Source organism: Buteo buteo, chromosome 3 (assembly GCF_964188355.1).
Source record: "Buteo buteo chromosome 3, bButBut1.hap1.1, whole genome shotgun sequence".
NCBI lineage: Eukaryota > Metazoa > Chordata > Aves > Accipitriformes > Accipitridae > Buteo > Buteo buteo.
Window position 1 is genome coordinate 43,801,934 of NC_134173.1, and position 26,648 is coordinate 43,828,581.

Here is a 26,648-nt window from a genome sequence, read left to right on the forward strand (position 1 = left end):
TTATTCAGAACTAAACCAGCTATTTTACCTTGCTGCTGAAGTATGGAATCATAAAATGCAATGTATTTTAACAGGAGATTGTTTTGGAATGCTTAAAAAGGGAGGAAAAAAAAGAAAAAAACACTTTAAAAAAAAATGACATCCTTTTTACTTCCATTTTAAACTAAATAATTTTTAACTTCAAGTCATGAACCTCAAGACTATTAAAAATGGCCAAAGAACTTAAGATTCGCTCAGACTGAAATGTAGTTGGGACTAAAATATCCACATCGGTATTCCTTGACCTTTTAGGGTATTCCTAGTGGCTCTAACAAAAGCAGCATAACAGGGTATCTCTGGTTTATCTTTTTAGTGCTCTTGAAAATGAGTTACTAACAGCACTGACCAGAGTGCTTAAACATAGGATTTCAGACAATCACCTTGCAATGCACTTCAGCTTTATCGTGGAAAACCAATCTAGTCATAAACATCCCCACATTAAACACAATAAATTGTGCCAAAGTACATGATGTGAATAAATGTCAGCTAATCTATCAACACATTGACAAATGTCAGCTTGTCTATCAAGCGTTGTTCAAGCCCCGAGTAAAATTTCATTAGTCAGAACTCAACTCCTCCATGGGCAGACTGCATAGTCTATGTAAGTTACTAGTTTTTGTCCAGAAAAATCTCTTCAAAGTTGTATTTATGTTGACAAACAGGTTTAGAAGAGAGTTTCAGTCCTCTAAATTCACCATGAGTTAATACATCAATAAAGAGGTCCCACCATCTGTCAGTGGGATTTTTCCATAAAAGACCACAACCACTTCTTGATCAAAACAAAGCTGAAGCAGTGGCAGCTGATGGAAATGCTAACTACATTGTTCTTGCATCATTTTTATGATGTATTAGATTTATTCTCATTTACAGATTATTTTGGCAGAAGGGTTCTTCAGGCTGCAGCTGAACAAAAAGCAACTTCTTGTCCCAAGTTTAATTTTTTTTTTTTTTCTTTATGGAAACTTGTTTTGAACAAAGAACTGTTAGTATAGGCAACTACCATCAGGAACTACCAAGAGATGACGTGTTCCACTCTAGTATTATGTCAGTGGCTTGCCAATCCTTTTCTCCTAAAATATTTGTAAAAACATTGGAAATACCTATGAAATTTATAAAACAGCTCCTTAAACATCTGCTTAATGCCCTTTCCTTCAAATGTAAGAGACCTCCACATTTCAGGGTCTTTTTCTGTGGATACAAGGAAGAGGTCGAGGAAGAGGTAAAAGATAGGATAACTACTATCTTTTCAGTTCCTATGTTACAAAATTTAAATGACTACTACTCTAAAGATTAAATATGGACTTTACATAACCAAATCACAACAATGGAAATAAACCATAACTGAAACCATATAAAATCCATATCAGGTCAAGTGACAGTACATTAAGAATAACCTTGTATGTTATACAGAAGATAATATACACAGATTTTAACAGTTATTTTTCCCCTTAAAAGCCACTGTCAGTAGGATCACAGTCTTACTGTAGAGACAAGTGACTTAAATATTTGTAATTACTAGTGGGGAAAATTTAGGTTCTGAAAGAAAAATGTATCAAGTACACCTTTACACACATCTATACTATGATTTAAATTAAAAGCCTTAAGCATTCTCCTACATACTCCACTTTCAACCTAAATGGAGTATTGCTATCAATATACAAACCTTAGGGAGGGCACTTCTAATCTAGTTAGTATAACTATTCTAAAGGACAGCTATCTTACAAAGGAGATTAAGTTCAGATGTTTAGAAACTTTAACAATAAGAGAAAGTTAGAAACCCTAAACAGCTACTCGTATTTAACTATAATTACTTTTAGAGAGCATTAGACTAAACTCCAGTATTTTCTATGGTCATTGTATTAAAAGAAAGTTCTACCACACCTAAAGGATAAGGCATAGCCATCTACTAATTGGCATATTTGTTTATTTGTCTCAGTTTGTGAAAAGGTCCTTATTTGTGTAAGCAGCAAAACAAACTTCAACTGAATGATTGCTATATGCAAAAGGACTGAAGGCAATTGCCTCTGCAGTGAACTTTACAGTTCTCAACAGCACACACGCAACATGCTATCTGAAAAAAAGTTACTAACTGAACTACATGTATTAAATACTGAAAAAAGTTTTACATTTTTTATTATAATTTATTTTATTTAACAATCTAGGAAGTTTGCAGCCATCAGAAGTTCCAGTGCAATTTCAGGTGCAATTGGGAATTCAGGAATCTCCGTAGAGCTGTTAGTATAGCGGACCTTGTAGGTGAAATACATGCATACTTTGGATAGGACATGGGATGGGATCTCTCTAAAATTCACCTCATTTGTTTCATTTTCTGCAAACTGTCCTGTAGAAAAAAACAAAACAAAACAAAAACAAAACAAAACACCAAACCAAAAGTCAGAATCTCAGTTCACTGCAAAATGAAATGCTTTACCATACTAATACAACACATTCTAAATAGACTTGCATAAGTCCCATATTCCTGGGTATTAGATTCTTCGGTGTAAAGCAGGATGTGCCACATTCACAATCCTCAAGAATATTAAGATCCCCTGCATTACAAAATGTTTATTTTGGCTGCAGCTTATTAATAATATTCTGAACAACTACACCAGAAATTTAGGTTTAATTCTGATGCTTGCTTGATAGGTGCTCTAAAACTGTAGTGTACTCAACTCTAAAGGTCACAGTAACAACATTTAAAAAAAAAAAAAAAGGGTATCAATCCAAATTTCTAGCTATCTTATCCAAGAAAAAAAATGGTTTATAGATGTTCCATATCTGCATATACACGCTTATCAGTAGTCCCTTCTGTGATCCCACTAGCTTTGAATTTCTCAGTTTCAGGAAGATTTGACAGAGGGTCGAAACCTCAAAGACCCACTAACTTGATAAGCTGTGAAAACAGGCAGGCAGGAGGGACAGGGAAATCGTAGTTGTTCTGGAGGTAAGGTTACATACAGTACAAGTTTATCCCTATTGGACTTTGAAGAATTTATCCAAAGCTCACATATCAAAACACAAGTACATTCAAAATTAGCTTTCTATAGTGCCTATAAGCATGAAACTTGGATGATATGAAGTCATCATGTGGTTAGTCCTACAGCCTTTCTACTGTTGTCTCTGTCCCTCTTTTCCTCATCTCTCTGGTCTTTCAACTCGTTAAGCTGAAAGACAATACAAAAAACACTAGCGTATGCTCCACATTTATGGGAGACCCAGCAGTGTTTGGTTCCTGCTATTTCTATAGGAATCCCCTAACTACAAAGCAGAGCTATTTACTAATGTCTACACATATTTGTGTAGAAATAGCTGCATGCACTGAAGCCAATCTGGCTTGAATTCTAGCACATGAAGAGTAGGAAGCAACAGAAGAAATGTTAGCATATTGGCAATGTCATAGTACCGAAATAGAGAACACTTACACATCAGTGAAATTATAACCTACTGAACTAGACAGGAAGAGTACTTTTCCTTGTGAACCCATTTATCTTGCTAGTTTTTATACAAAATATTCTTGAATGCTGACTGCTTTACAGAGTCACTTTTCTAGCCCTCTAAGCAGGCTACTTCGCCTTTTGTTCCTTCACATTGTTTGTGGAACAAATTCAGAGCAGGTCTTGTAACTACTCTTCCTTTTACATGTCTGGGAGGCTGACATGGAGTGGATCAGACACAACAGACCTGTTACATATTTTCAAATGCAACCATTACAATGACAATTATTGGAACATTAAGCTGAGAATTTTAATTGCTCAGTGTGCCCAACTATTACTAGGTAATTTAAAAAAATACTAAGCAAAATAGATCTCTCCAGTAATCTCCCTCACCAGAATCTGAAAAAGAATATACAATGACCATATTCAGACCAGAGCTCCATGTAGCCTACTGCCCACCACTCAAGTGGCCAAAGGTAAACGTACGGGATGACGGTACAGAAGAAGAAAAGCACAGGTGTTAACTTCTCCCTGTTCTCTCCTCCACCCTTTTGGTCTTCAAGAATTAGTTCAGACACTTCTTAAACCAGAAGTAGTCTCATATATTCAGTAACATGTGAGGTCCTTCCCTTCTGTAAGTTTATCTACCCTCCTATCAAACTTAAGCTAACTTTTGTCATTAAGCTCAGGAACTCCTTGCCACAAGATCTTGTGAACATGTTGTGGCCTACGCCCCAGTAGGCAGCTAAGCACCACACAGCCATTTGCTCACTTCCTCCTGCAGCGGACAAGCGAAAAGGAAAGGAAGAGTAAAAGCTAGAAAACTCACGGGTTGTGATAAAAAATTGTTTAATAAGCGAAAGACAAGTGGAAGGAGAGAAAGGAAACAAAACAAGTGATGTAAAGGTAATCACTCACCACCTCCCATGGATAGACTGATGCTCAGCCAGCTCCCAAGCAAAAGATGGCTGATGTCCTTAACCCCCTCCTCTCCCTTTTTACTTCTGAGCGTGATGCTATATGGCAGGCAATATCTCTGTGGTTAGTTTTGGTCATCTGCCTGGTTGTACTCCCTGCCAACCTCTCGCACAGCCCCCTGTCTATTCACTGGCTGGGGGGAAGATTGAGAAACAAAGAAGGCCTGGACACTGCAAACACCGTTCAGCAATAGCTAAAACATTGGTGTGTTAGCAGCATTGTTGTTGTCACAAATCTAAAACACAGAACCATATGCCCGGCTATGAAGAAAATTAACTCCATGCCAGCCAGACCCAGTACAGAATACTAAAAGTTCAACCGTGAAGGTGGCAATGAAGAACTACCAACTCTTGTTTGTTTTGAACTTGACAGCTACACATTTCATGTAATACCCTCAATTCTCACACCATGGGAAACCGAGTAGTAATGACACTGTAAGATCGCTAACTATCCAAAAGCGGACAGAGTCCAATTATACCTCTGGTAGCACAATACCCTACAAAAGTGGACTGTTCCACTGGAAACAGGAACTAGGCAGGATCTGGAAAAGTTATCATTTATTCCAACTTTCGCTCACTGAACAATATAAATTCAAACTGTCCAAAAGTGAAAACAAAGGATGTGAAGGTACTAAAACTTTTGTACCTACCTGGTCCACTCAACATAGCTTTTATTGTTCCTGATGTTAATGCATGCTCTCTTTTTACAATGAACTCATGGCCGTCAGAGGATATTAACTTCACGTACATAGCGTCTGGGCCCTCACACCCACCGTATGTTTTCTCTTCTCCATCTATAACAGAAAACAGATTAACAATTTCAGAACACAATGACTGATTCACAGCCCTAAGAATGCAAGCTGCAGTCTTTTCTATGACTACGTTTGCAGACCAAAGAACCCAATACAACCAGAAATGACAGAAGCATTTTGCATATTTGAAGATGAATTCTCTGAAGTGCTCAGCAACCTGTTTTAAAGTAAGAGTTTTTGCAAAGTAGGATTTTTTTAACATTTAGTTACCTAAATGCATATCTAATATGTAAAAATACAGACTGAAAGGAAAAAAGTGCTTTTTGAAGCACAGTTAAGAATAAAAGCAGTCAGTAGTCCTGTATTGAAGAAATGACATGAAGTAAGATTCATTGTCCCTCACTGCCCAGCCAGACCCAGAACCATACAGCGTTAGTGCAGACCCGTGTTGTGACCTTTGGTGGAGAACAGGGAAAGTGCAAAAGCACCAAAATCAAGGAAATTTGGAAATCTCCCCACAGCAGTTCTGGCTGTGCGTTTTCTGTTTCCCTTCTCCCTTTTGTCTCACTATATACCTGCTCTCTACTTTGTTTCTCTAGAAGCCCTTATCCCCCTTCCCTTTTTGTTCATTCATTTATTCTCTCCTAACAGTGCTATCTTTGAAGTTGAAACAACATTACTGTTGCCATCACTGCACTGTTCACTCTGTGCAGTCTTAACAGTTTCTGCATCTTGCACCTGTCTTGTCTATTTAGGCAGCACGCTTTCTGGGGTAGGAACCACTGACTACTTCGTGCCCGTATGATGCTCAGCACTATAGGACACCATCACACTAAGGAGACTGTCTCTGTAGTTGGTCTTTATATGTTCCTGTAAACTCTTAAATAATAAAGACTGCAGTAATATTAAAATATTTTTGAAAAGATGAGTGTAAAAAAACCCCACCCTACTAAAAATACAATTCCTATCAAATTCAAACTGGGAATTTAATGCCTTCCTTCAAATACTGTATTTTCTAAGGGACTAATATAGCAAGTATTGCTAGAATTCCATTAAAAACTACTTGAATTTGATACTGCACATAAAATTTGATTTTCAGAAAGGGATTAATCTTGACAGAAAGTTAAAAATGAAAGTCCTGGAAGTTCTTCCAGCTTGGAAAAGTATAAGAGAAGAGATCTGTACACTTCTAGAAAAGTAATATACCACCAGTATTTCATGATCCCATGCAGAAGTATGGAAGATAAAACAGATATAGACTACAAACTTGACATTTCATTGTTAGTGTTGTTTCTCCTTCTGACAAAACAAAAAATAGAAATTATATTAATTATATAAGTACCTTGCATTGTATCTACTGTTATAGCAAATACAACATTCCCCCAATTAATTAAGTACCTTTGTGAATTTGAAGTTATAACTGAATTACCGTGGAGTTAGTGCCAATTTTAGTAAAGTACTGCCAGTGCCAAACATCCTAAAATACATTCAGAAAAAGTATAGATAAAAACAGAATCTGTACAATCATGTTTCATTAACCAGCCATTTGTAGAGGCAGATACAACAGTTTCAGACATTTAGTCAGATCACACACACAATATAATTTATCAGAAATCAGTCCTTATTATGATCTCAGCCAGAATTCAACAGGCTGGCCTTAGTTAACAAACAAACAAAATATTTAAAACAGTACATAGTGAAATTTTCTTGTCCACTATCTAAAAGTTTAGTGCTATAAAAGTCTAAAGACATCCTATTTTAGCATGTACATTTTCAACACTATGGATATTAAGCAACTGAAATTGTTAAATAGATGCACTCCAAACAAGTCTTTTGACAAATGAACAGTCACTTGAGAATATTCTCCTGAAAACATTTGTAGGAAGTTCCATTAATTTTTGAGGCTACAGGAAAAACAGCAACAAGATCAACATTTAAAGTCTCACAATCCACCCTCCACCGATGTAAGAGAGAAAATGCTTATAGGAATAAGCATTATTCCTACATTATAGGAAACAAAAATAACCCTCTAAATGATGAACTTACCCATTCTCTTCTTATAAAAAAAAATTGTTTCTTTTCAACAGCAGCTTTTGCAATAGGAGCGTCTGAAAAAACACAAGCGCCAATATTTTCAGTCAGTAGTACAATTTCTTAAGTCAGCTTTAGTTACTAGCCTTTACGTTATCATAAACACTTTTCAGAAAAGAATATGATGATACACAGCATGCAATGTTGGTCAGCATTACATTTTGAAAACATTACATTTTGAAAACATTACATTTTGAAACTTATCTTTGCTGCCCAGAGATCCCTACCATATTCAAGAATCTCTAAATTTTAGCTTACTTTGTAAAGAAGGCGTTCCCCTAAACTTTTTAAAGACCCTTGACTATAAAGCCAGAGTTATTTCAAGAGCCTTATGATTTTTATCACTACGGACACCATCCATATAATGGTATCGGGGAGGTAAAGAAAGCAAGCTTTGCCACACTGCAAAAGGCACGTAGGAGACTGAACAGCTTGTCTACAGGGGGGAAAAAAAAAAAAAAGAAAAAAAAAAGTCAGAGAACAGTTCACTATGCTGTAAATAGAGGAGCAGTTGTCCTGCCATTCAGAGGGACCTTGACAAGCTGGAGAAAGGGGCCAACAGGAAATCTATGAAGTTCATCAAAGGGAAATATAAACCCCTGCACCTTGGGAAGAATTACCCCAGGTACCAGTACCAGCTGGAGGCCAACCAGCTGGAAAGCAGCTTTGCAGAAAGAGACCTGGGGGTGCTGGTGGACACCAAGCTGAACATGAGGTAGCAACATGCCCTTGCAGCAACGGCAGCCAACAGCACCCTGGACTGTATTAGGAGGAGTGTTGCCAGCAGGTTGAGGCAAGTGATCCTGCCCCTCCACTCAGCACTAGTGGGACACATCTGGAGCGCTGGGTCCAGCTCTGGGCTCCCCAGTACATGCCAGACTGAATTGAGTCCTGCAAAGGGCCACAAAGATGACCGAGAGATTGGAGCACCTATCATATGAGGAAAGGCTGACAGAACTGGGACTGTTTATGCTGGAGAAGAGAAGACTCAGGGATCAGTCTAATCACTGCACTAAATACCTAGCCTCCAACCTGTCCTTCCCAGAAGATTGACAGGTCCTGATAACAGCCACCAGTGTCACCTAGATAATCTACTTCAGACATTTAATGTAGGTATTCACATAGTAAGTTAACCAGGAGCTTCCATAGCTTATAAATTGACATCCAGCTTGCCGCATACATATTTCACCATGTAAATGAATCGGAAGAGTTAAGAGAAATGGAAGCACTTATTTGCAAAACAAATCCAGTATGCTCAGATACAAAATATATTTCTTTACACTGAACCGCATCTCTGCTGTGGGAAAGAAAACTTCGGAAGAGAAATTCCAACCACCCACACCTGCTGTTCTGAAATTCCTTTCACATCAACAGCTATTCTCCAAACATTAACCCAGCACAAATCAATGAACTACTGCTGTATGCCCACAGGCTTAGGAAAACAGCACCAGTGATTCTGGGTGGTTTCCCAGCCGATATCCAGGGTCAGGGGCAGCAAAGAGACTGTTAAGAATTCTGACAAACCATGTTGTTGCCTCAAAAAGCAGTGAGCAACACCAGAGGCATGAACCGTGGTTATGCACCAGAGAAGGACCCCAGAGGCGGAGGTGTGAAAAAACAGACTAGAGACCACTCCCCCCATCCCCTCCCTCCTATGTTTCTGGTAAAAGCTTAGCAAAAAACATAAGCAAGTTGAGGAGGGAGCTGCAAGATTTGGAGGAAGTTTTACAGAGATCTCTTCATCTCTTCAGAAGATGCAGCTCTTCACTATTGCCAATACCTTCACTTCTCAATAGCACTTCGGTGCTGATTTGATCCATCTCCCTTTTTTCATAACTACAATTATGAATTAGTCTGAATGTTTCCTCAAGCTTTCACAAGAAGGCACTGTTATGTACACCTAATCAAACTACACATGCATAACCAATAGTTTTTAGTTGTCTGTGGAGAACTGAGCAAAAAGCATCCTCCACTTAGACTGCTGTCGTCTTTGAAAATTATCCTGACTTTACAAAAATATCTTACAAAATATTTTCCTTCCCAAGTGGTATAAGGAACATCTTCACCTGTACTCTTGCAGGTGATAAGTACCTGAATATAAGGCATATTCAAGAATGCCCTTTGAGAGTTACTTTGTGTACACTGTCATAAAGATACCTTAATATCAAGTGTTAAATGCTTTCACCATTTTCACTAGTTCCAGGAACTTCTCCAAGGAAATTACATTTGGGTGCTGGAATAGTTGCAGCACAAAACTGATGGGATCTTTCACCCTATTTCAATGGTTTTTGTAAATGGAAATCAAGCATCTTATTGGACAGTATCTGTTGCTCAGGAACTGAGCTCAGGAACCTTGCATTATTACTTCTACTCCGCAGAAGAGAATCACTTGTGCTACCTCTTTCTCTAGCCACAAAACCCTTCCCTACATTCCAAAAGAGTAGTGAAACCACTTATAATGATTAAAAAAAACACAGAAGAAGTGATACCATTTTGTGGAGGTACTGTTGATGATAAAATGTGCCTTAGTTTCCAATACAAATAATGCCACTAAATACAGGAATAAAGACAGGCTACATAGTGGGAATGCAAATATATTGACACCTTGCAAGGTAAGAGCATAACTTGAGGAGGCTAATATATTGAAGCTGGGGAGCTGAAAAAATGTCTACGTTATATTATATTAGAGCTATCCCAAAAAATTGCAATGAGCACTTTAATAAAATCAAATTAAGTATGCTATCATATGATTAGACAGGAGAAAAAATACTGTAATTAACACTTAAAGAAGAAAAAAATTATCAGGCTTAGTGGTCTGAATTCAATTGTACTAAAAGGAAAACAGGATAAAAATGCAGTAAGTGTTAGCAGATTTAGGACATACTGGACTATTCCAACACCTAAAAAATGAATCAGTCGTTTCCTTGAAAAAAGGAAACTCAAACAAGATGCAATCTGGACTCAGTGAATCATCTGAGGTTAAATAAATGGGATAAGAGGGTAATCTTAAAATGAGAAAGAAACTTTCTACAAAGGTACAGTATGATGGTGCAAACATGGAACAATTGGACTAGAAAATAACTACTAGTTCCTCCAAAAATTACACTGAACTTTTTGTTGTTGGGGTTTTTTTGTTGTTGTTTTTGTTTTTTGTTTTTTTTAACAAAGCTGCCAGAAAAGTATAGGTAGATTTAGATGAGACAGAAGTGGAAAGCACTGCAACAGAAGGAGAACAGAGTATCTCTCAGAGAAGTGACTGGTCTTGAAAAATGGCATACTAGAAGCCACATGAAATGGAATCATATGAAATGCAAGATTCCTGCACGTAGGGACTGATACAAGCTTCTTACATGAAGTCAGGGTTTGTTGTTTGGGAGTACAGTCATTCTGTGGTCAACTATGAACTGATGCAGCTCTACAGGGGAAAAAAAGGGGAGGGGGAAGAGGCAAATGCATATCAAGGATTTCTTTGCTATAGAGATAGGGAAACATGAACATTGTTGCACATGAGCAACAACTTGTCAGGAATACCACACACAATTCTGAATTCCTGTTTTCAAGAAAAAGAAGTTTTAATTACAAGAACTACAGAATGGAGCTACTGATACGACTGTTGTACAAAAGAAGAATTAGTCTTGCTTAGTCAGCTTACCAAAATAAAACTAGAATGAAGATAAATCTAACAATTCATTAAAAGAATAAACATTATTCTTCAGTTTAAGTCTAACAAATGAACATAAACTAAAAAAAGAATAAAATTTATACTGCTATTCTAGAATCTAAGTTTGGTTCCAAATATAGAACAAAAGTAACATTCTACTGCCAAAAGTAAAAGATGCAGAAATCCTACCTGCTCTTAAAAAAAGACATCATACATTCCATTATATGATGCATTCAACATGTAAGCAAGGGATACAGTTTGGTTTCACTCAGTTTCTATTCTGATATAACAATGTGTCACTTCAGAAAAAAAAAATCTAAAGAGATAATCATGAATACTATTACAAGTATAGATTTACTCCTGACAAAATATGGACAGCAAAGAGCACAGAAAAAACACAGAGTCAATGCAACAAAAGAGGAGAGAAGGAAAGAAAAACAAGAAACCTGGGAAACTTGAAAAACCTAAAAAAAGCAATGATAACCTGTTAGCATCTATTAGTTCCTCTTCTGGATCAAGAAACGTTTGGTGTGTCACGACACTTCATGAAGATTAGAACATACTGCAGCTCAAAATTATTATTTTGTAAAAAGCATCTTCTTACCAACAACTACACTCAAATTATCTGAGACAGTATTAACATGATCTTGTGCAAGCCATAGCCTATTTTTTCAGTCAACTATTTATTATGTATTTCTGACCCGAGTATTTCAGACTCCTGCAAGGAACCACTAATTTTTGTTGAAGTACATTCCCGATTTCATTTCCCCTTGAAGAAGCTTATGTGGCATTACCAATTAGGTAGCTCATCTCGCCGCCTTTAATCTCAAAAAAGCACACATATTAGGAATTATTGTTCTCCTGCCTTGCCTCCTAAAAAAAAAAAAAAAAAAAAGCCAACCCTGCATTTGTTAAGAGAAAGATTATATAAAAAAATTGACGAGGGAGGATACAATACAACGAAAACCAGAGTATTTGGTACAGAAACTTTCCAACCTGTCTAAAAAGGAAGCTCTTGCTACAGAAAACATAAAATTCTCATTAGATATTAGAGAACTGAAAGTTTTCACAAGTTGCTAGAATATTTACACCTATGAGGTAGAATATAGCAAACTATCATAAAACATGGTAAATAACCCATACAAGGCAAGTGTTCTTGTTAGCATAAACATCTTATTCTCCTCCTTACAACTCTAAGAAGAAATACTATGGTATCGTGAGTTTAGTTTGATCTCTTTCCTGCTTTTCTTCAGCATCAAATGCAAGAAAAAAAATGAAGTACGTCCATGACCTTCCCACCTTACTCACAAAGCTGTGTGCTCATCTCCCAAGCTTCCCAGAATTTCCAGAATATAATTTCCTTGTTTATCTTGTATGTCGATGAGACCGCAATAGACTTGAAGGACATAACGCTAATTTAGCTGAACACATGCAACCACTGTACAGATTCCAGAACCCCATTGCTTTATTCTGGTTAGCACAAGAAAATTAAATCTATGCAAACACTTCAGGCATTCAGATTCTTTGATCCCACAGAAAACTCTTTAAAAACTCAGATTCTGGCCTAAGGAAACTCAAATGGCTTCCAACTTGTTAGCTGCGCAATGCACACACAGCTTTTTTATACTTCAGCTGGTGACATTTCCATACTCTACACTATCAATTTTTGGAAAATGTGGGTCTAATAACCTTCACAAATGCCTTCACAACCCCTAGGTTAGTTTTGAAGCCAAACATGACATCTTCTGGGTCTCATTTATGTACTAGTAAGAGTTCATCAGTAAGCAAAGGCTGCTGTGTGCTAAAACAGTAGCCTGCTACTGTTCAGTCCTAAATTCTATTCCTATTCTTGATCCTATATGCTAACTTGTTTAAAAATACCGCTCTTCAGTTTAGTATTCATTGTTCAGTATGCATCAAAAAATAATTAATGTAAATAAGGATTGAAGCATATTTAGGAAAAAAAAACACGAGGGCAAACTGGTACAGTGTGATTTCCAAATCAGGTGATTCACTATTACACACTCACAGGCACTAAAATTCAAACATTCAGGGGCACACTGAAGTGTGACAGGAAGGTGTACCACAGGTGAGTGCTAGTTAAGCTAAACAGGAGATGAGGTAGGATACTGTGTGTGGAGTATCAAAGATCTCACATTAAGATGTTGCTATCTAAGGAAATTTTCCTTTTTGGTAATTCCTAAGAAAGTTTTAAGAAAAAAAGAGGGGGAGGGGGGTGGCGGGCAGGGGAGTGTTACTGTTTTCTTCCTAACATACAATAAAAGGCCTGTACTATACACTTCTTGCTATTAGGGGGAAAAAAAGCTGCTAGCATATTCCAAAATTTTATAGGGGACAGATTTCTGCCCTCTCCTTATAAGCATTCATCAAAACCTGCTGTTATGCCAACTAGCCTATAATGAAGATAATTAAATTCGGAACCTTTCTAGGTGCAAGAAAACTTGTCAAAATACATGAAAATTCCTTTGTTTTAATCTGGCAAAACCCATACTTTTATGACAAAGCTTAAGGGTTTCTTGTAATATACATTATGAATTGCAAAAACACAGCAAAACATCTGAAGCTAAGTATACTTTCAAAAGATATTTATTTATCTCTACACAAAGCATAAGGGATAGGAGCGTGAACACAAATGTATCAGAAAAAGAAATATGAGGTTGGGAGACAGAAGAAGGTACCTCATAGAATCAACTGGATCTCCTCACCATACCAATACTAAGTCTTCACATTAAGACTACATGAAACTACCTAAATCTGTTCATCACCCATTCTAGTATAAAAAAAGAAATCTCAAATGACTTTTTGCTGATACAATAAGAAAAAAAATATTAAATGCTCAAAGTTTCTAAAAATTATCTTGAAGTTCCCAACGTTAATGGGAAATGTTAGTGAAGATTTTATTGACATAACTTAAGCACATTAAAAGGCTGATCTCAAAGCATGTGTGCTACATGTGCAAAGATGGTAGCCAATGTATTATAGAAAAACTAATTGACACTTACTCCCCTTCTAAGTAACTCTTTAGTTAATAAACATTATTTCTCTCCCGACAATATTTTTTTGTCCTTAGTATAGCAAAAGGAGGAAATTGAAGCACATAAGGAATTACTCAAAAATAAGTACACAAAGTGGTTCTTATCCTAAAGGTCTCTCACCTCTCTCTTTACCTATGTTTTTCTAGCTTGCTTCCAAATTGAACTTTTGCAAGTGATCTTCAGCAAACCCAAGTAAACAAATGGCCTATGACCACCTAAGCCTTCCTACAGTGCAAGGCTTAACTCACAATCTACAGGACTAACCATCTTTAATAAAGCTCTTGCACACAGTATTGCATGGTGTAAGATTAAACTGGTCATCAAGGTTAACCGCTAGCACCACCATCACCTTTTCATGCATCTGTGTGAAGCCATCAATAACTCACCAGTGCTCAGGTTCCCTTATATTAAAGCAGAATCTCCCTCTGAGAAACACGTGGTACTCAAAAGCTTATTTTTCTTACTACATGTCAGCGTATCACCCTTTTATGTCAACCTTGCTTCCCTTATATTTGTCGACCACTACAGCTAAAGCACTTTAACCAGCACTTCTCACCTTGGTATAACAACCCCTGGGGGTGCATCCTAAATTCTTTCGGCCTTAGTTTTTCCCCTCTCTCTAGGGCCTGGCGTGGGAAGAGGGTGGACGTCATTTGTGGCGGAAAAAGTTTAAGAGCGATATTTAATTAAAACACCGTGCCGGAAAGCCCCTTTCCCGGCGGCGCCTGGATTTCAAGGAGACGGCTTCACTCCCGCACGCAGAGGCGAGAATCGCGCCCTTCGCCACCGTCCCGCGGTGGTGGGGGAGAACTCCGACCTGGCACCGCACCCCTCCACACACCCCCAACGGCCCCCCGCGCTCCCCCGACTGCCCCAAACCTCTCCGCTCCGCGGCCCGCCTCCCGTCCAGCTTCCCCTCCACAGCCCCACCGCCTCGGGGAGGGGGGCGAGTGCGGGGCGAGTGCGGCGCGGAGGGCGAGGCCCACTCCCCTCCGAGGGGCAGGCCCCGGCGGCTCCCCCTTCCCCGTTTTCCGCCCCCTCCCCCCCCGGACGGCGACGGGGCCCCCGCCGCTCCGCGGCCACTCACTCGTCGGCGCCGCTCCCTCCGCCCCGCTCGCAGGGCCCCCGCGGTGTCGGGCCAGCTGCCTCCCAGGAACTTCCGGCAGGGTCACAGGTCACTTCCGGCCCAGGGCGAGCGCCCCTTCCCGAGCCCGCCCTTGGAAGGCGTGCGGCGCCCGGCTCCCGGCATGCTGTGCGGCGGGGAGCGTTGCATGCTGGGGCGCGTAGTTCCCGGGAGGGCAGGTGCCGGCCCGCCATGTTAGGAGCGGCGCGGGGGAGACGCTGAGGCGGAGTTGCCCGGGCGGCGGTTCCTGCCCCGGGGCTGGCGGGAGCCGAGGTATCCGAGGGCTCGCCTTCCCTGGCGGCAGGCAAAGTCCGAACCCCGCTGCGGGCGGGCCCTAATCGTGCGGGCGTACGCTCTCGGTCTCGCCCCCCGCCCCCGCCCGCCTGTGCCCACGAACGCAGCGCCGCGGGGACCCGTCCAGGAAACCCACACATCGCCCGCCGGGCCGGGGTGCTGCATCGCCGGGCGGAGGCCGCCGGCGGCAGCCTGGCGGGGGCGCGGTGGAGTCGCCCGGACCCTTCCTGCCGGCGGAACCAAAGCGCGGGACTCTGGGCCGGCGGGGGCTGCCGGCCGCTGCACCGCGCCGCGCTCCCCCGTTCCCCGTCCCCCGCCGCTGCGGGACGCGGCCAGACATGCTGCTGCCGCTGCTGCGGGCCGCCGGCTGCCGCCGCGCCGCCGCCCCGGCCTCCGCCGCCACCTGGCTGCGGGGCGCCGCTCACCGCGGGTTCCCGGCCGCCTGCCGCCGCCGGGCGGCCCTGCCCGCCGCCGCGGGGACCCAGCAGGTTGTGTGGGGGGCGAGGGGACGCGGCCCCGCTCCCCGGGAGGAGCTGGCCGGGGGAAGGGCGGCCGTCCTGGGATTGGCGGCTTTTTCCCTGCGGAAAATGCCAGCCTCAGGCGGGAACCGAGGTTTCCCCCCCCGCAGGGCATACCTGAGACCAAACGGAGACCAGGCGAGCGCGGGGGCTGTGAATGTCTCCCTGCGAGGCCCGATGTACAACGATCGCAAGCTTAGTATTCGTCAGTGGGGTCGCAGACATTTAATGCTAATTTGGGGTCGCCACATGGAAGATTATTACAACAGTCAAGCGGTGTATTAGTTGGCGTTTGTTTGTGGCCTGCGCTGTAGCGTAACCTAACTTTAATCCCCAATTTAAGATGCTGGGAATAGGTTCAGGGCAAGGAGAAACTTTGTGTATGTGTATATATAGGTATATATATGTGCGTGTGTGTGTGTGTATATATATATATAAAGTGTAGATTGGTACTAAAGTTGCTTGGCCATGTACTGCTTTCATCTTTCAGGTTACATCTTTTCAAGGAGTGGCTGTTCGCAGCCTCTGCACATCCTCCCCTCATGAACACCCAGAACACGGAAGATTAGTTTATAAAGGAAATTTGGCAAAGGCAGTGTTAGGTATGTGACTTGAAGTGATTTGTATTGCTTTTTTTTTTTTAACAGTGTTTAATAACTTTAAAATGCAATATTATAAAAGTGACTGTTCTCCTTTCCAACTCTGCTAAAACCTGGATCCTCTATACAGCACAAAAATGTGGTGGTGGTGGTGCTTGGTTTCTGCTTCTACGCTTGGGTGTGCAGGGAGTTCTGTAGGTACTGTGCATCTCTGTAACCCCTCCGCCTCTGTCTGTTTCTCTTGCAGCTTTTGGAGTGCATGACCCAACCCAGTAGCAAACAAAGGCTAGCTGTAACTGCTATTTACATTCTGTATGTTTTCAAATGTTACTGAAATGTTTCTGAAGTAGACATACTACAATGAAATGCACTCTCTGTAATGAGACTTTGCTGGTCTTTCTCTGACCGGTTAACGTTACAAAGACCTAGTGAAAAGTAATCCATTGGATGTTTTCTTATATGCATTTTTGAGATGTGTCTTAAAGAAGGAGGAAGTATGCCTTACTAACATACATAATTATCACAGCATCTTAGGCTCCTGGTTCTCACGGTGGCCTAAGGACTGTGAGAGATCCACAACACTGGCTACTGTCTTTCAAGCTGCATGCAAGATGGCTGTGGAGTACTTGCTAATATTGAATAACCTAGGTTTTTCAAGTTATGCATGGTAGGGGACCAAGTGAGCTTCTTTGTAATGTACAGTGAATGTCAACATTAGTTGTTGGTGAAGAAAGAAATTCCCAGTCATATCTGTCATGATTACCGTTATGTGTGTCAATGGCTGGAGTCAAGTTTCTCTTGAAATCAGTTTCAATCATAATAGCTAGTAGATGACTTCATCATAGAAATAGAGCCAGCTACCAGCTTTGATAAACCCAACATGAACACATAAAACAGAAGTGGCAAGAAGGCAGGGTTGAACTGTAAGGTTCTTTGGTTCATGGTTTCTTTGTAAGCTTGAAAAAAAAAAAGAGAAGTGGATTTTCAGTAACATCAGCTGTTTGAGTAATGCCATTGATATATAGTAGCAGAACATACATAATTATAGAGAAAATTTTAGTCATAAGTATTAACTTTAATTTTCTTTTTGTTTTATGTAGGTGTGAGGTTTTTCTCTTACTCCACCAGCATATTCAACCTGTTCATGATGCCCTACATCATGCTCAAAACGGGTATTGGATTTGAAAGTCTGCTTATACAAGCTGCCTTTTATGGGTTGATTGGGTTTTTTACATTTGTAACACCGGTTACTTTGCATGTCCTTACAAAAGGCTATGTGATTCGACTCTATTATAAAGATGAAATGGACACATATACAGCCATTACATACAATGCGATCTTGGCAGAAAAAGCAACTGTTTTCCATCAGAAGGATGTAAAGATTCCAGACATCACCAAGATGTTTACAACATTTTATGCTAAAACAAAATCAATGCTTGTTAATCCGACACTTTTCCCAAATCCTCAGGATTATAACCATCTCATGGGCTATGACAAATCCTTTTATTTTAACTTAGAAGAGGAAAAGGAAGCTGGTGAAAAGAAATAATTTGAAGATAATGAATGTCACTCTCATTGTTCACGGTGCAGTGCTATATATGTGAAAGAATGTAAAATTCTGTTACACTTTCATAAGTATCAGGTAGCTAGAAGTCCCCAAATGCATTTTGGAATGTATAAGAAAAAAAAATATCATTCTTTTAAACTTGTAAACAATGTGAGGGCTTCTTCAGAGTTAATGACACAAAACATAGTAAAAAAAAAAAAAAAATGCTTAGATCTGTCTTGTGCTTGTTTGTTCTTGGCTTGGTTTTTATTGTTAACTATCCAGGAGAACTGTAAAACGCATGGGCTGTGCGGCAATCTCACCACCTCCATTTCAAAAGGAACCATTAGTATAAGAAAAATCATCAATACACATTACCTGTCAAGTACATAGTTAAGCTTTTAAGCCTTAAAGATTAATTGTACTTAATCCAAAAAGATTGGGCTTTTTCTTCGATGCTACTGGTGGTATAAAGGGAGTGGAGATGGCTTTCACTTCCCTTTGTGAGAGCATCAGTAGCCAGGAGGAGTCTTCAGAAAGCAGACAGGTATTGTTGCTAGTTCCCACTACAGCCTCCTAGAGGCCTGCAGGCCTCTGGAGAAGATAGGGAGAATGTCTGCGTCACCATAATCTCTAGCTACTCACAGCTACTAAATGGTTTCTTAAGCTAGAGTCCCACTCCAAGCGACCCTGTCCCCAGAGGTGGAGAACAAGAAGCCTCTGTTTTGTTGGGTGGGGAGAAGCACCTTAGCATAAGAATTGCTCTCTGAATATCCTGTTGAAAACATGTGCTGTATTTGAAGCAACTGAAAATACTAGCAGCTAGTAGTTAAAATGGATTCTGTCAGCATTTATGTAAGATCGGGAAGCAAAACGTAATCTCCTGTAGGGTACTGTTCAGATCTTGTGCCTTTAGAAAACATACCTCTTGATTTTTAGCACTGCAAAGAAAGCCACCTTTAGCTCAAGTAAAAAGATGATTAGATCTTTTCATGTGACTAGACTGGTTATTTCTGCACTTTGAGTATGCAGAAATTGGATTGAAATGTTTTTAGCCCAAGGAGAGGTTTGTCACGTAAACTGACAGATACTTGTTTTCAAATAATGAAGGGCCTAAATATTCTGAGGCCTAAAAGTTACTGCATTAAAAAAGTCAAAATTCAAATTAATTCTTTTGTATTAGCAGTGCCCTTTATAATAAGTAAATCTAATGCTTGCTACTAATTAAGTCATCCTGATACTGCAAATAAAGAGAAAATAATTATAGCTACCTTTCCAGATGTTTCTTAAGTTCTAGCTGCAAAAATGTATTTAAAAGTCTAAATGTCTTCCAAGACTATTATTTCAGTTTCCTGTCATAGGATGACACTACAGATCATACTAAGACACTAATGTTTTTAAATGTTGTTTTCCTGAATGTTGAAACTGCTCTCGTTGTACTTGCTGAGTGATTAAAAAGCAAATCAACCCATCCAGATATTTTTGCGGCAGTTGTTTTGTGTTGGGGCAGCTATAATTTTAAAAGCCTGATCTAGCCCCATTAAGCCAATATCACTTTAGAGGTAACAATAATATAAAAAAAACATATTCCATAAATGATGCTGAAGATGTGAGGCCAGTAACAAGCAATTCTGATCACCTAGTTGTACTGCTTGTCCTTATTGAAATGATATTTTACACCTAATTAAAAATAATCTTTCCATTCTTTCCATGTCTGATGCATTCACTCTCATCTTTTTGTGCTTGCAAATGAAGTTAACTTCATCTTTGAATGCCAAATACAGGGCAACAGGAAATAGAGTTTGCATGAGGAGGTAAAGGAAAGGCCCCAAAATAATGTTTATGTACCCCTTGAGCAGTATTAAAATCCTCAGCCTTCTGACTGCAGAAAAGTTTCACTGTTAAATTTGAGATTTGGCCAATTCACATTTAAGCAACAATAGTAAGAGGTTTCCATCCCAGTGGCTGAGTTTCTTAAAAAAAGTATGGAAGCTAAACATTATTTCTTCTATCTGTTTGTCCTCTGGCAGTGAAATGCCAGCTAAGTTAGTAGTTGGCTTTCTGACACATAGATGATTTTTAAAAAATAATTTAAAAATCCAGGTTTCTACCAGAAGATAGGTGATGATTCTGGCCATCATGTAGTCTCAGAAAAGTATTTTACGCTTCCAATGTGCAACTTGAAAATAATTATTCCATAGTTTTCTTTTAATAGTACTTTTATATTAAAGAAAGAAAAAAACAAACTAGAGATGCACAATATTCTACCTTGTTTGCTGCTAGCTTGGGAAACTCAGTTTGGGAAACAACCAAGTTGTAAATCCTAAAATCATAATATTTGTTATGGTTGCCAAGTAAGTATGGCTTTGGCCTCATCCCTGTTAGTGTTTCCGCAGTTTGTGTGTATAATCCCAGAATTATCAGATTTGGCTTTTTTGCAATTTTTACTTACAGTATGGACTTAGAATCATAGAATCATTTAGGTTGGAAAAGCCCTTAAGCTCACAGAGACCAACTGTAAACCTAACACTGCCAAGTCCACCACTAAACCGTGTCCCTGAGCACCACATCTACACATCTTTTAAATACCTCCAGGGATGGTGACTCCACCACTTCCCTGGGCAGCCTGTTCCAGTGCTCGACAACCCTTCAGCAGATTCATTTTTCCTGATACCCAATCTAAACCTCCCCTAGTGCACCTTGAGGCCGTTTCCTCTCATCCTATCACTTGTTGCTTGGGAGAAGTGACCAGCACCCACCTCACTACAACCTCCTTTCAGGTAGTTGTAGAGAGCAGTAAGGTCTCCCCTCAGTCTCCAGCAGCTCAATGTCTTTCTTGTAGTGAGGGGCCCAAAACTGAACAAAGTATTTGAGTTTACTTGCACATATGTGACTGGTTTAGATCCCTGGAACATGTTGAGAGCAGTAGAGACTAGTATTCAAACAAATGTAGTTTGTTCTTCACGTTAGCAATGAAATAATGGAATGGAAATGTAATCCAAAAAGGCTTCTAGATGTGTATCTGTTTGGCTTCTGAACAGTCTGCCTTAATACAGATATTTCACAGTGCACTGAGTGCATTTCTAAGTGGGAAACTGAAATGCTTGGTGTCCTTCTAAGCTAGGAAATGTGCATAAACCAAAACAGGCCCTCTTGCTACTAACAAATCATGCAAGAGAATTTACTATAGTGTGAATGTTTCAATAAGCAGATTGCTGTCAAGTAATTCCCAAAGCCTAGTTATGTTAGTTCCACATTCTTCACAATCCTATTAATTTTATGAACTACTGTTTTCTTCTAGTTTATTTTTCTTCAGTTTTATACACTTGGTGAAAACCAGTTCTAATTGCAGAAGTATTACTACCTGCTAACGTTTTCTTCCCTGGAAGTTGCTGATATTTCTTTGGGTGTGGGTAATTTGTGTACAACATGGAAGAAACCATTAATTTATAAGACCTAGAGAATGTGCTCATAAATATGGAGATTCTGAAGGAAATACTGATGTAGAAGCCCAGTCTTCTAAAATATGTGATTTACAAGCTGTCCTTTTTGCAAGGCTATACCTACTATGAAGGTTGCCAGCTCCTGCTGTCTTTCCAGTACCAACCAATCACTTCTCCGTAGCAGCTGGGTCTCACATCTTACTCAGGTACCAGTATCACTTAATCTGGTGTGAAGAGCAGGAATGTACAAAATGACTCAAGCCTCTTTCCTAGACACTTCTTCCTATCCCCTTCCAGCCTTAAAAGCTTCCACAAAAGGCCATAGGTGACTGCTGTTTTTTCCTAGGAAAACAGACAGGATATATGTGAATTTTTCTTTTCAGTCTTTGACTACCTGCCATTTTCTTGCCAGTGTCCCTCTCCCCTTTTCTCAAGTTTTTGGCTTTGTCCGCAATATTATTCATAGTCCCTATCTGTTCTTAATTATAAAGTACAATGCTTCTTGTCATTCTTTAATGTTATTTTTTAAATTAAATTATTCCACAACCCTCAGCCTTTTCTTGCAAATGCAAAAAATTCTGATGAGAAAATTATCCCCTTTTGATACTTCAAAGGGAAATCTTTAAAGCTCTGAGGTAGCTCACGCTCTTAACCACACTCTCTAGAATTAAAAGCTAACTAATTTCACTGGAGCTTGGTTTATTACAAACCAAAGTCATCACATTGGCAAAGATGAAGAAAATCTGTGTAGATTTTTGCATGGTACTGTCAGGGCCTAATTTAGATGATGGAAACTTCATGAAATTTTGTGCTGTAAAAATTAAGAGCACACATGTGAATTATTACAATTGCTCGGTATAACTTAATAGGTGGAAACTTGGTAAGCTGCTGTAATTTGGTTGCTCTGGAGCTCTGTGGTCATATCACGAATTTCTTCATGCTCCCACGTACAACATAGCCTGCTGCAGCCCCCCTGAGAAATGGGACAAGTGTGCTAGATAGGAGTTGGATCCACTATAATAAGATTATCCCACAGCTATACGTACCTCAGTAAGCAGCTATTTTAAGCAGGGAAGAACAGAGAACAAAAGCAAACAGCTGCAAAACATGTCCAGCTTTCTCCGTTTCTGGAACACCAGGGTGGACAGAGTTGCTGTGGTGTGCTTTCTGTCAGCCTCAGGTAGGACACAACCCTTCCTTCTCCCTTCACCTGCTGCTTTCTCTTCTTTTCGACAGCTTCAATGGTTTAATGTATACTTTAGAGTATAACTATAAGCTTTAATCCTAAAGTTGGCTTGGAAAGAATAAACCATAAGGCTACTGGCAACAGGCAGAGTTATTTCCAACATAATTGTTTCCACAGGATACCACCTGGTGCGTATTTGCTTCACTTTAATAGTCTCCAGTGGTTTAATGTGATATATTCAAATCAAACCCCTAAGCCAAAGTGCATACAGCATTTAAAAAATATATTCAGAATAACACGCATCACTTTTTCTTTCTTTCCGCAGCTATTTGCTTTCTTACTCAAATGCTACCAGCTCACCACTGGGTATGTGTTGGAGCACTGCTCTTGGGTCAGACTCCCCTGACACTCTCAAGCACTTCATCAGCTGCATGTAGAGGAGCTGAACCCTCTACCTCTTTCTAGTATCCCTGGGCATGACTTTCTGCTTCCATTATAAACATTGTCAAAGATAGGATGAGAGGATTTGAGAAGAGAGATTTATCCATGTATTGCTACAATTTTCTATTCTTCGTGTTGATTGCTGAGTGTGTTTCTGTTTTGTGAGTAATGCCTTATGCCTTATATATAGCCCCTTTATATTGGAGTGTCTTCAGCAGTAACCCTAAACCCAGGATCAGAAGTAATAAACGTCTGCTTCCAGCTGCAAAAATATCAACTTCAAAAAATGTCACAAATGGTCCTGCAAGGAAAATAAAATTATTATTGCCTCTTTCTTTTGTTGAATAAATGTGTTTAACATCTTAAAAGGGTTTTCCATTAACGTGAGGTTTTGGTACATGCCAAGAACTAGGACATAATTTTTAATTCTGTCTGACTAACACTTTGAAACGGAGTACTTTCCTCTGCTGTACTGGTTATTTATTTATTTTTCTGTGATAGGATATTATGATAACGTGTATAATAAATCTTTCCTGAGGGAGATTTCAGTGACTTATAAGTGCTTATCTGGTCAAAGTACTCATCTGCAGCCAACAATCCAAAGTGATTATTTTGAAAACCAATCGCAAGTAAGTTAAGCACTTTTTAGATGTATTGAGAAAGAAGAGAAAAATATCATAAATTAGTTTAAGGATTTTAACCACAAATCAGTGAGGAGGCTTGGAGTTAAACTTCTACTCTCAGCATCTCAGATGTAGACAAAATGAAAAGTCATAGTTATGAAATCCTAAGTTCTCTAGTCTTGGATTTATTTTATGTGCTGTTAACTGAATATGCAAGTTGGGCCCTACTAAATGTAGTTGCAAAGGATTTAAAAATAACTGAAGTAAATTGTCACAAAACTCTAGTGAAGTAACACCATTGTGTAGCTCTTTCCACTTCTCTTTCTCTCCTTTTCACCTTCCTTCTGGATCAGAGTATGTAAGAAGAAGATTATAAAAAAGAAAGAGTATTTAGTAAAAAAATATATAGAAGTTTATATCCTTCTTCTTCAGTGACCTTCATACTGACTTGAAAGGGACAGAGCAGACTCCTCACACCTCTAGTGCACTAGTTTGGGGCTTCAGTGAGAGTCACAAGATGTCACTTCTGTGAATGGCATCGATAAGGGCATCAAAAGCCACAAGCATCTAAAACTGAATTTGCTGAGAAGATTTAAAAATTATTAAGGTTATTTTGATTTAAGGACAAGTTGACCAGACGCAATGGTCAGGGTTATAGACTTTATAATCGTGGTCATAAGTGATATTTTAGCCCTGATACCAGTAGCACTTACTGTCCCTATTTTCTCATTAGCCAGCCAGGTCCTTCTAAAATGAAGCCTAGTTAATGCTGATTTTTTAAAGCATTGGAATAGTCTTGAGTTGTGCAATAAAAGTGCGTGCAATAAGGAACAGCAGAGGATACAGAGGTTTCCCCATGTGTCTGTCTAAGCCACCAGGGGGGACTCATTCCTCATCTATATAATTTACTGCAGCAAGTATCTGAAAAAAAAATCTATTCTTGAACCAGGTACAGAAAGTCACCGAGTTCAGCGGAGAGCTTGTCTTCATTTATGTTAAAAGAGCTTTCATATCAAATCTTGTAAATCTGCAGCGCTCTTTCCAGTCTGCCCATGAGTACATCAGCCACCCAACGCACTGTGCAGCAAAGTACAAGTCTGGTCACAGAGGGACAGGCACGCTTTCAGCTGGGTAATCATGTATGTCAATAGGGTACAGTCAGTGCCATCTCAAGCCCACTTCAAACTGACCTGTGACTTTTGCTAAATCAATTGGACTGACAGAAGACTCAGCGGAGAGCCTGGCTTGGCATCTCGCTGGTTAGACTCACTCCACATCAGTGGCCATGGCTTTGTGGTTGAATGGAACCTTTTTTGCCTGTACATGCACAAGGTAGCTCTTCTCTAGTGGCTGCTTCATCACACCTTAGTGGCTGTCTCGTTACTCCATTTCTTTCTTCCAACTATTGCAGACTTCCTGATTTATTTCCATTTCACTACATATTTTACTATTTTTAAGCAAAATTTGGCCATTTTGACACAGAACTCTCTTATTGCTATGATCACAAAGGGTTTGTATGTTTAATAGCATCCTATTAAACAACAGCAAAAATCTGTGTGTGAGCTACATACTCTGGAGATCTGTCAGGAAAGTTGTATAATTTTGAATTCCCACTTGAAAGCCACCTGTTAAAAGTTCCTTTCAGTCTTGAACTCTGTCAGGCTGGTGGGACTCTTCTTGTGGTCTGTGGAAAGATTTGGAAATATTGAAGGGAATTCTCTAGCCATATTAAATTTTCAGATTTTTATCTTGTTTTGTGAATTATTACATGTATTAGCTCACTAGTTGGTACTTTTAGGTACTTTTGAATTCTCACCTTCCTTAACTAGTCTGTGAACTTCCCCCATCTTCTGGGCACAGTCAGCCATGTTTTTGTGCATGTCGCTATTCCTAAATTATCTTTTGTGTTACATGTTTGGACTTCTGAAATCCAATTTCTTAATCTTTTGCTACTTTACCTTTATAATATGTAAAATATTACCCTGGTGTGCATGGAATTTGGGAGAATAAAAGCTTTTAGACACTGTGATGGGGAGTGGGGAGTTGGAACAATTTATTAAGTTATATTTGTTGTAAGTAATTTTTATTAAGTTTCCTGCTTAGCACAAAAGCAAATACCTGTCTATTGTATATACTGCTTCTTTTAAAATAAAATACAATTTCTGATCTCAGAGAAGCCTGCAAACATACATACAAACCAAGAGAAAATAATTTGATTAAGTTCTGTAAGTTATCCTTCCATAAATTCAGTAAATTTCCATATTTTATTATATTCAGAAAAAAAAAGTAATTGTGTTTCCTGTTAGTTAGATGGTGATTGTGCTCTCTTGAATGAGGTATGAGACTTTTTTTGATCTCTTTCTGTAGTTGGGACTAGCAATATTGCTGGGTTTGTGCAATAAAAGCCGACCCAGTTTAGTCCACAGAACTGATGTAGCAGATACAGGCAAAATATGTTACTCTTTGTGTATTGCACTAACAGAAAGAAATAAGGGGGTGGATCTAATACCAAAAGCGCTTTAAGAGTTTTTGGTTTGGTGTTTCAAACCTGAGTACCAAAATCTGCAACCTAGACTGTTTTCAACATCTTGGGTTAAAATCAGGCTCCTAATCAATCTTCAGTTGTGATGAGTAGATTCTGTGTTCTTGCAGAAACATCTCACTCAAAATGTGACAGCTTTTGTTGTTAATTGTCTCATGTTTGGTGTCCACCTGGCCCCATCCCTGTGCACTGCACTGGCACAACAGCCAGGGGTTGGGCTCTGTGCTCTTGGGCAAATGGTGCAGTGGAACTTCTCCAGCAGAGACAAAGAGCAGGGGAGAAGGTCACAGAGGGAGGCTGGGAGGTGGACATGGGACTTATCA

At 39.6% G+C, this 26,648-nt stretch overlaps 2 protein-coding genes across 3 annotated transcripts; one reads left to right on the forward strand and one right to left on the reverse strand.

The window, feature by feature from the left end:
- Positions 1 to 2,155: 2,155 nt before the first annotated feature.
- Positions 2,156 to 15,205, reverse strand: ELOC (elongin C). 2 transcript variants are annotated; one of them, XM_075023458.1, is made up of 4 exons: positions 15,098 to 15,205; positions 7,249 to 7,310; positions 5,101 to 5,244; positions 2,156 to 2,380 (listed from the first exon to the last, which is right to left on the reverse strand). In XM_075023458.1, exons 2-4 carry the CDS (start codon positions 7,250 to 7,252, stop codon positions 2,190 to 2,192), a joined length of 339 nt encoding a protein of 112 aa, XP_074879559.1. In that variant the 5' UTR covers positions 7,253 to 7,310; positions 15,098 to 15,205; the 3' UTR covers positions 2,156 to 2,189. The 2 variants fall into 2 exon arrangements, with proteins under 2 accessions (XP_074879559.1, XP_074879560.1); XM_075023459.1 differs by lacking the exon at positions 15,098 to 15,205 and adding an exon at positions 14,567 to 14,642.
- A 126-nt stretch (positions 15,206 to 15,331) lies between these two features.
- Positions 15,332 to 18,328, forward strand: TMEM70 (transmembrane protein 70). Its single transcript, XM_075023460.1, has 3 exons — positions 15,332 to 15,915; positions 16,436 to 16,547; positions 17,645 to 18,328. The coding sequence occupies exons 1-3, from the start codon at positions 15,766 to 15,768 to the stop codon at positions 18,091 to 18,093; spliced, it is 711 nt and encodes a 236-aa protein (XP_074879561.1). The 5' UTR covers positions 15,332 to 15,765; the 3' UTR covers positions 18,094 to 18,328.
- Positions 18,329 to 26,648: the final 8,320 nt, after the last annotated feature.

Excerpts from the sequence above, each read along its gene's own strand:
- ELOC (XM_075023458.1), bottom strand. Across the intron at positions 2,381-5,100 it reads AGCTATGTTGAGTGGACCAG|GACAGTTTGCAGAAAATGAA; the intron begins GTAGGTACAAAA and ends TTTTTTCTACAG.
- TMEM70 (XM_075023460.1), top strand. The coding sequence starts at position 15,766 with ATGCTGCTGCCGCTGCTGCGGGCCGCCGGCTGCCGCCGCGCCGCCGCC. Across the intron at positions 15,916-16,435 it reads CCGCCGCGGGGACCCAGCAG|GTTACATCTTTTCAAGGAGT; the intron begins GTTGTGTGGGGG and ends TTCATCTTTCAG. Across the intron at positions 16,548-17,644 it reads TTTGGCAAAGGCAGTGTTAG|GTGTGAGGTTTTTCTCTTAC; the intron begins GTATGTGACTTG and ends TGTTTTATGTAG.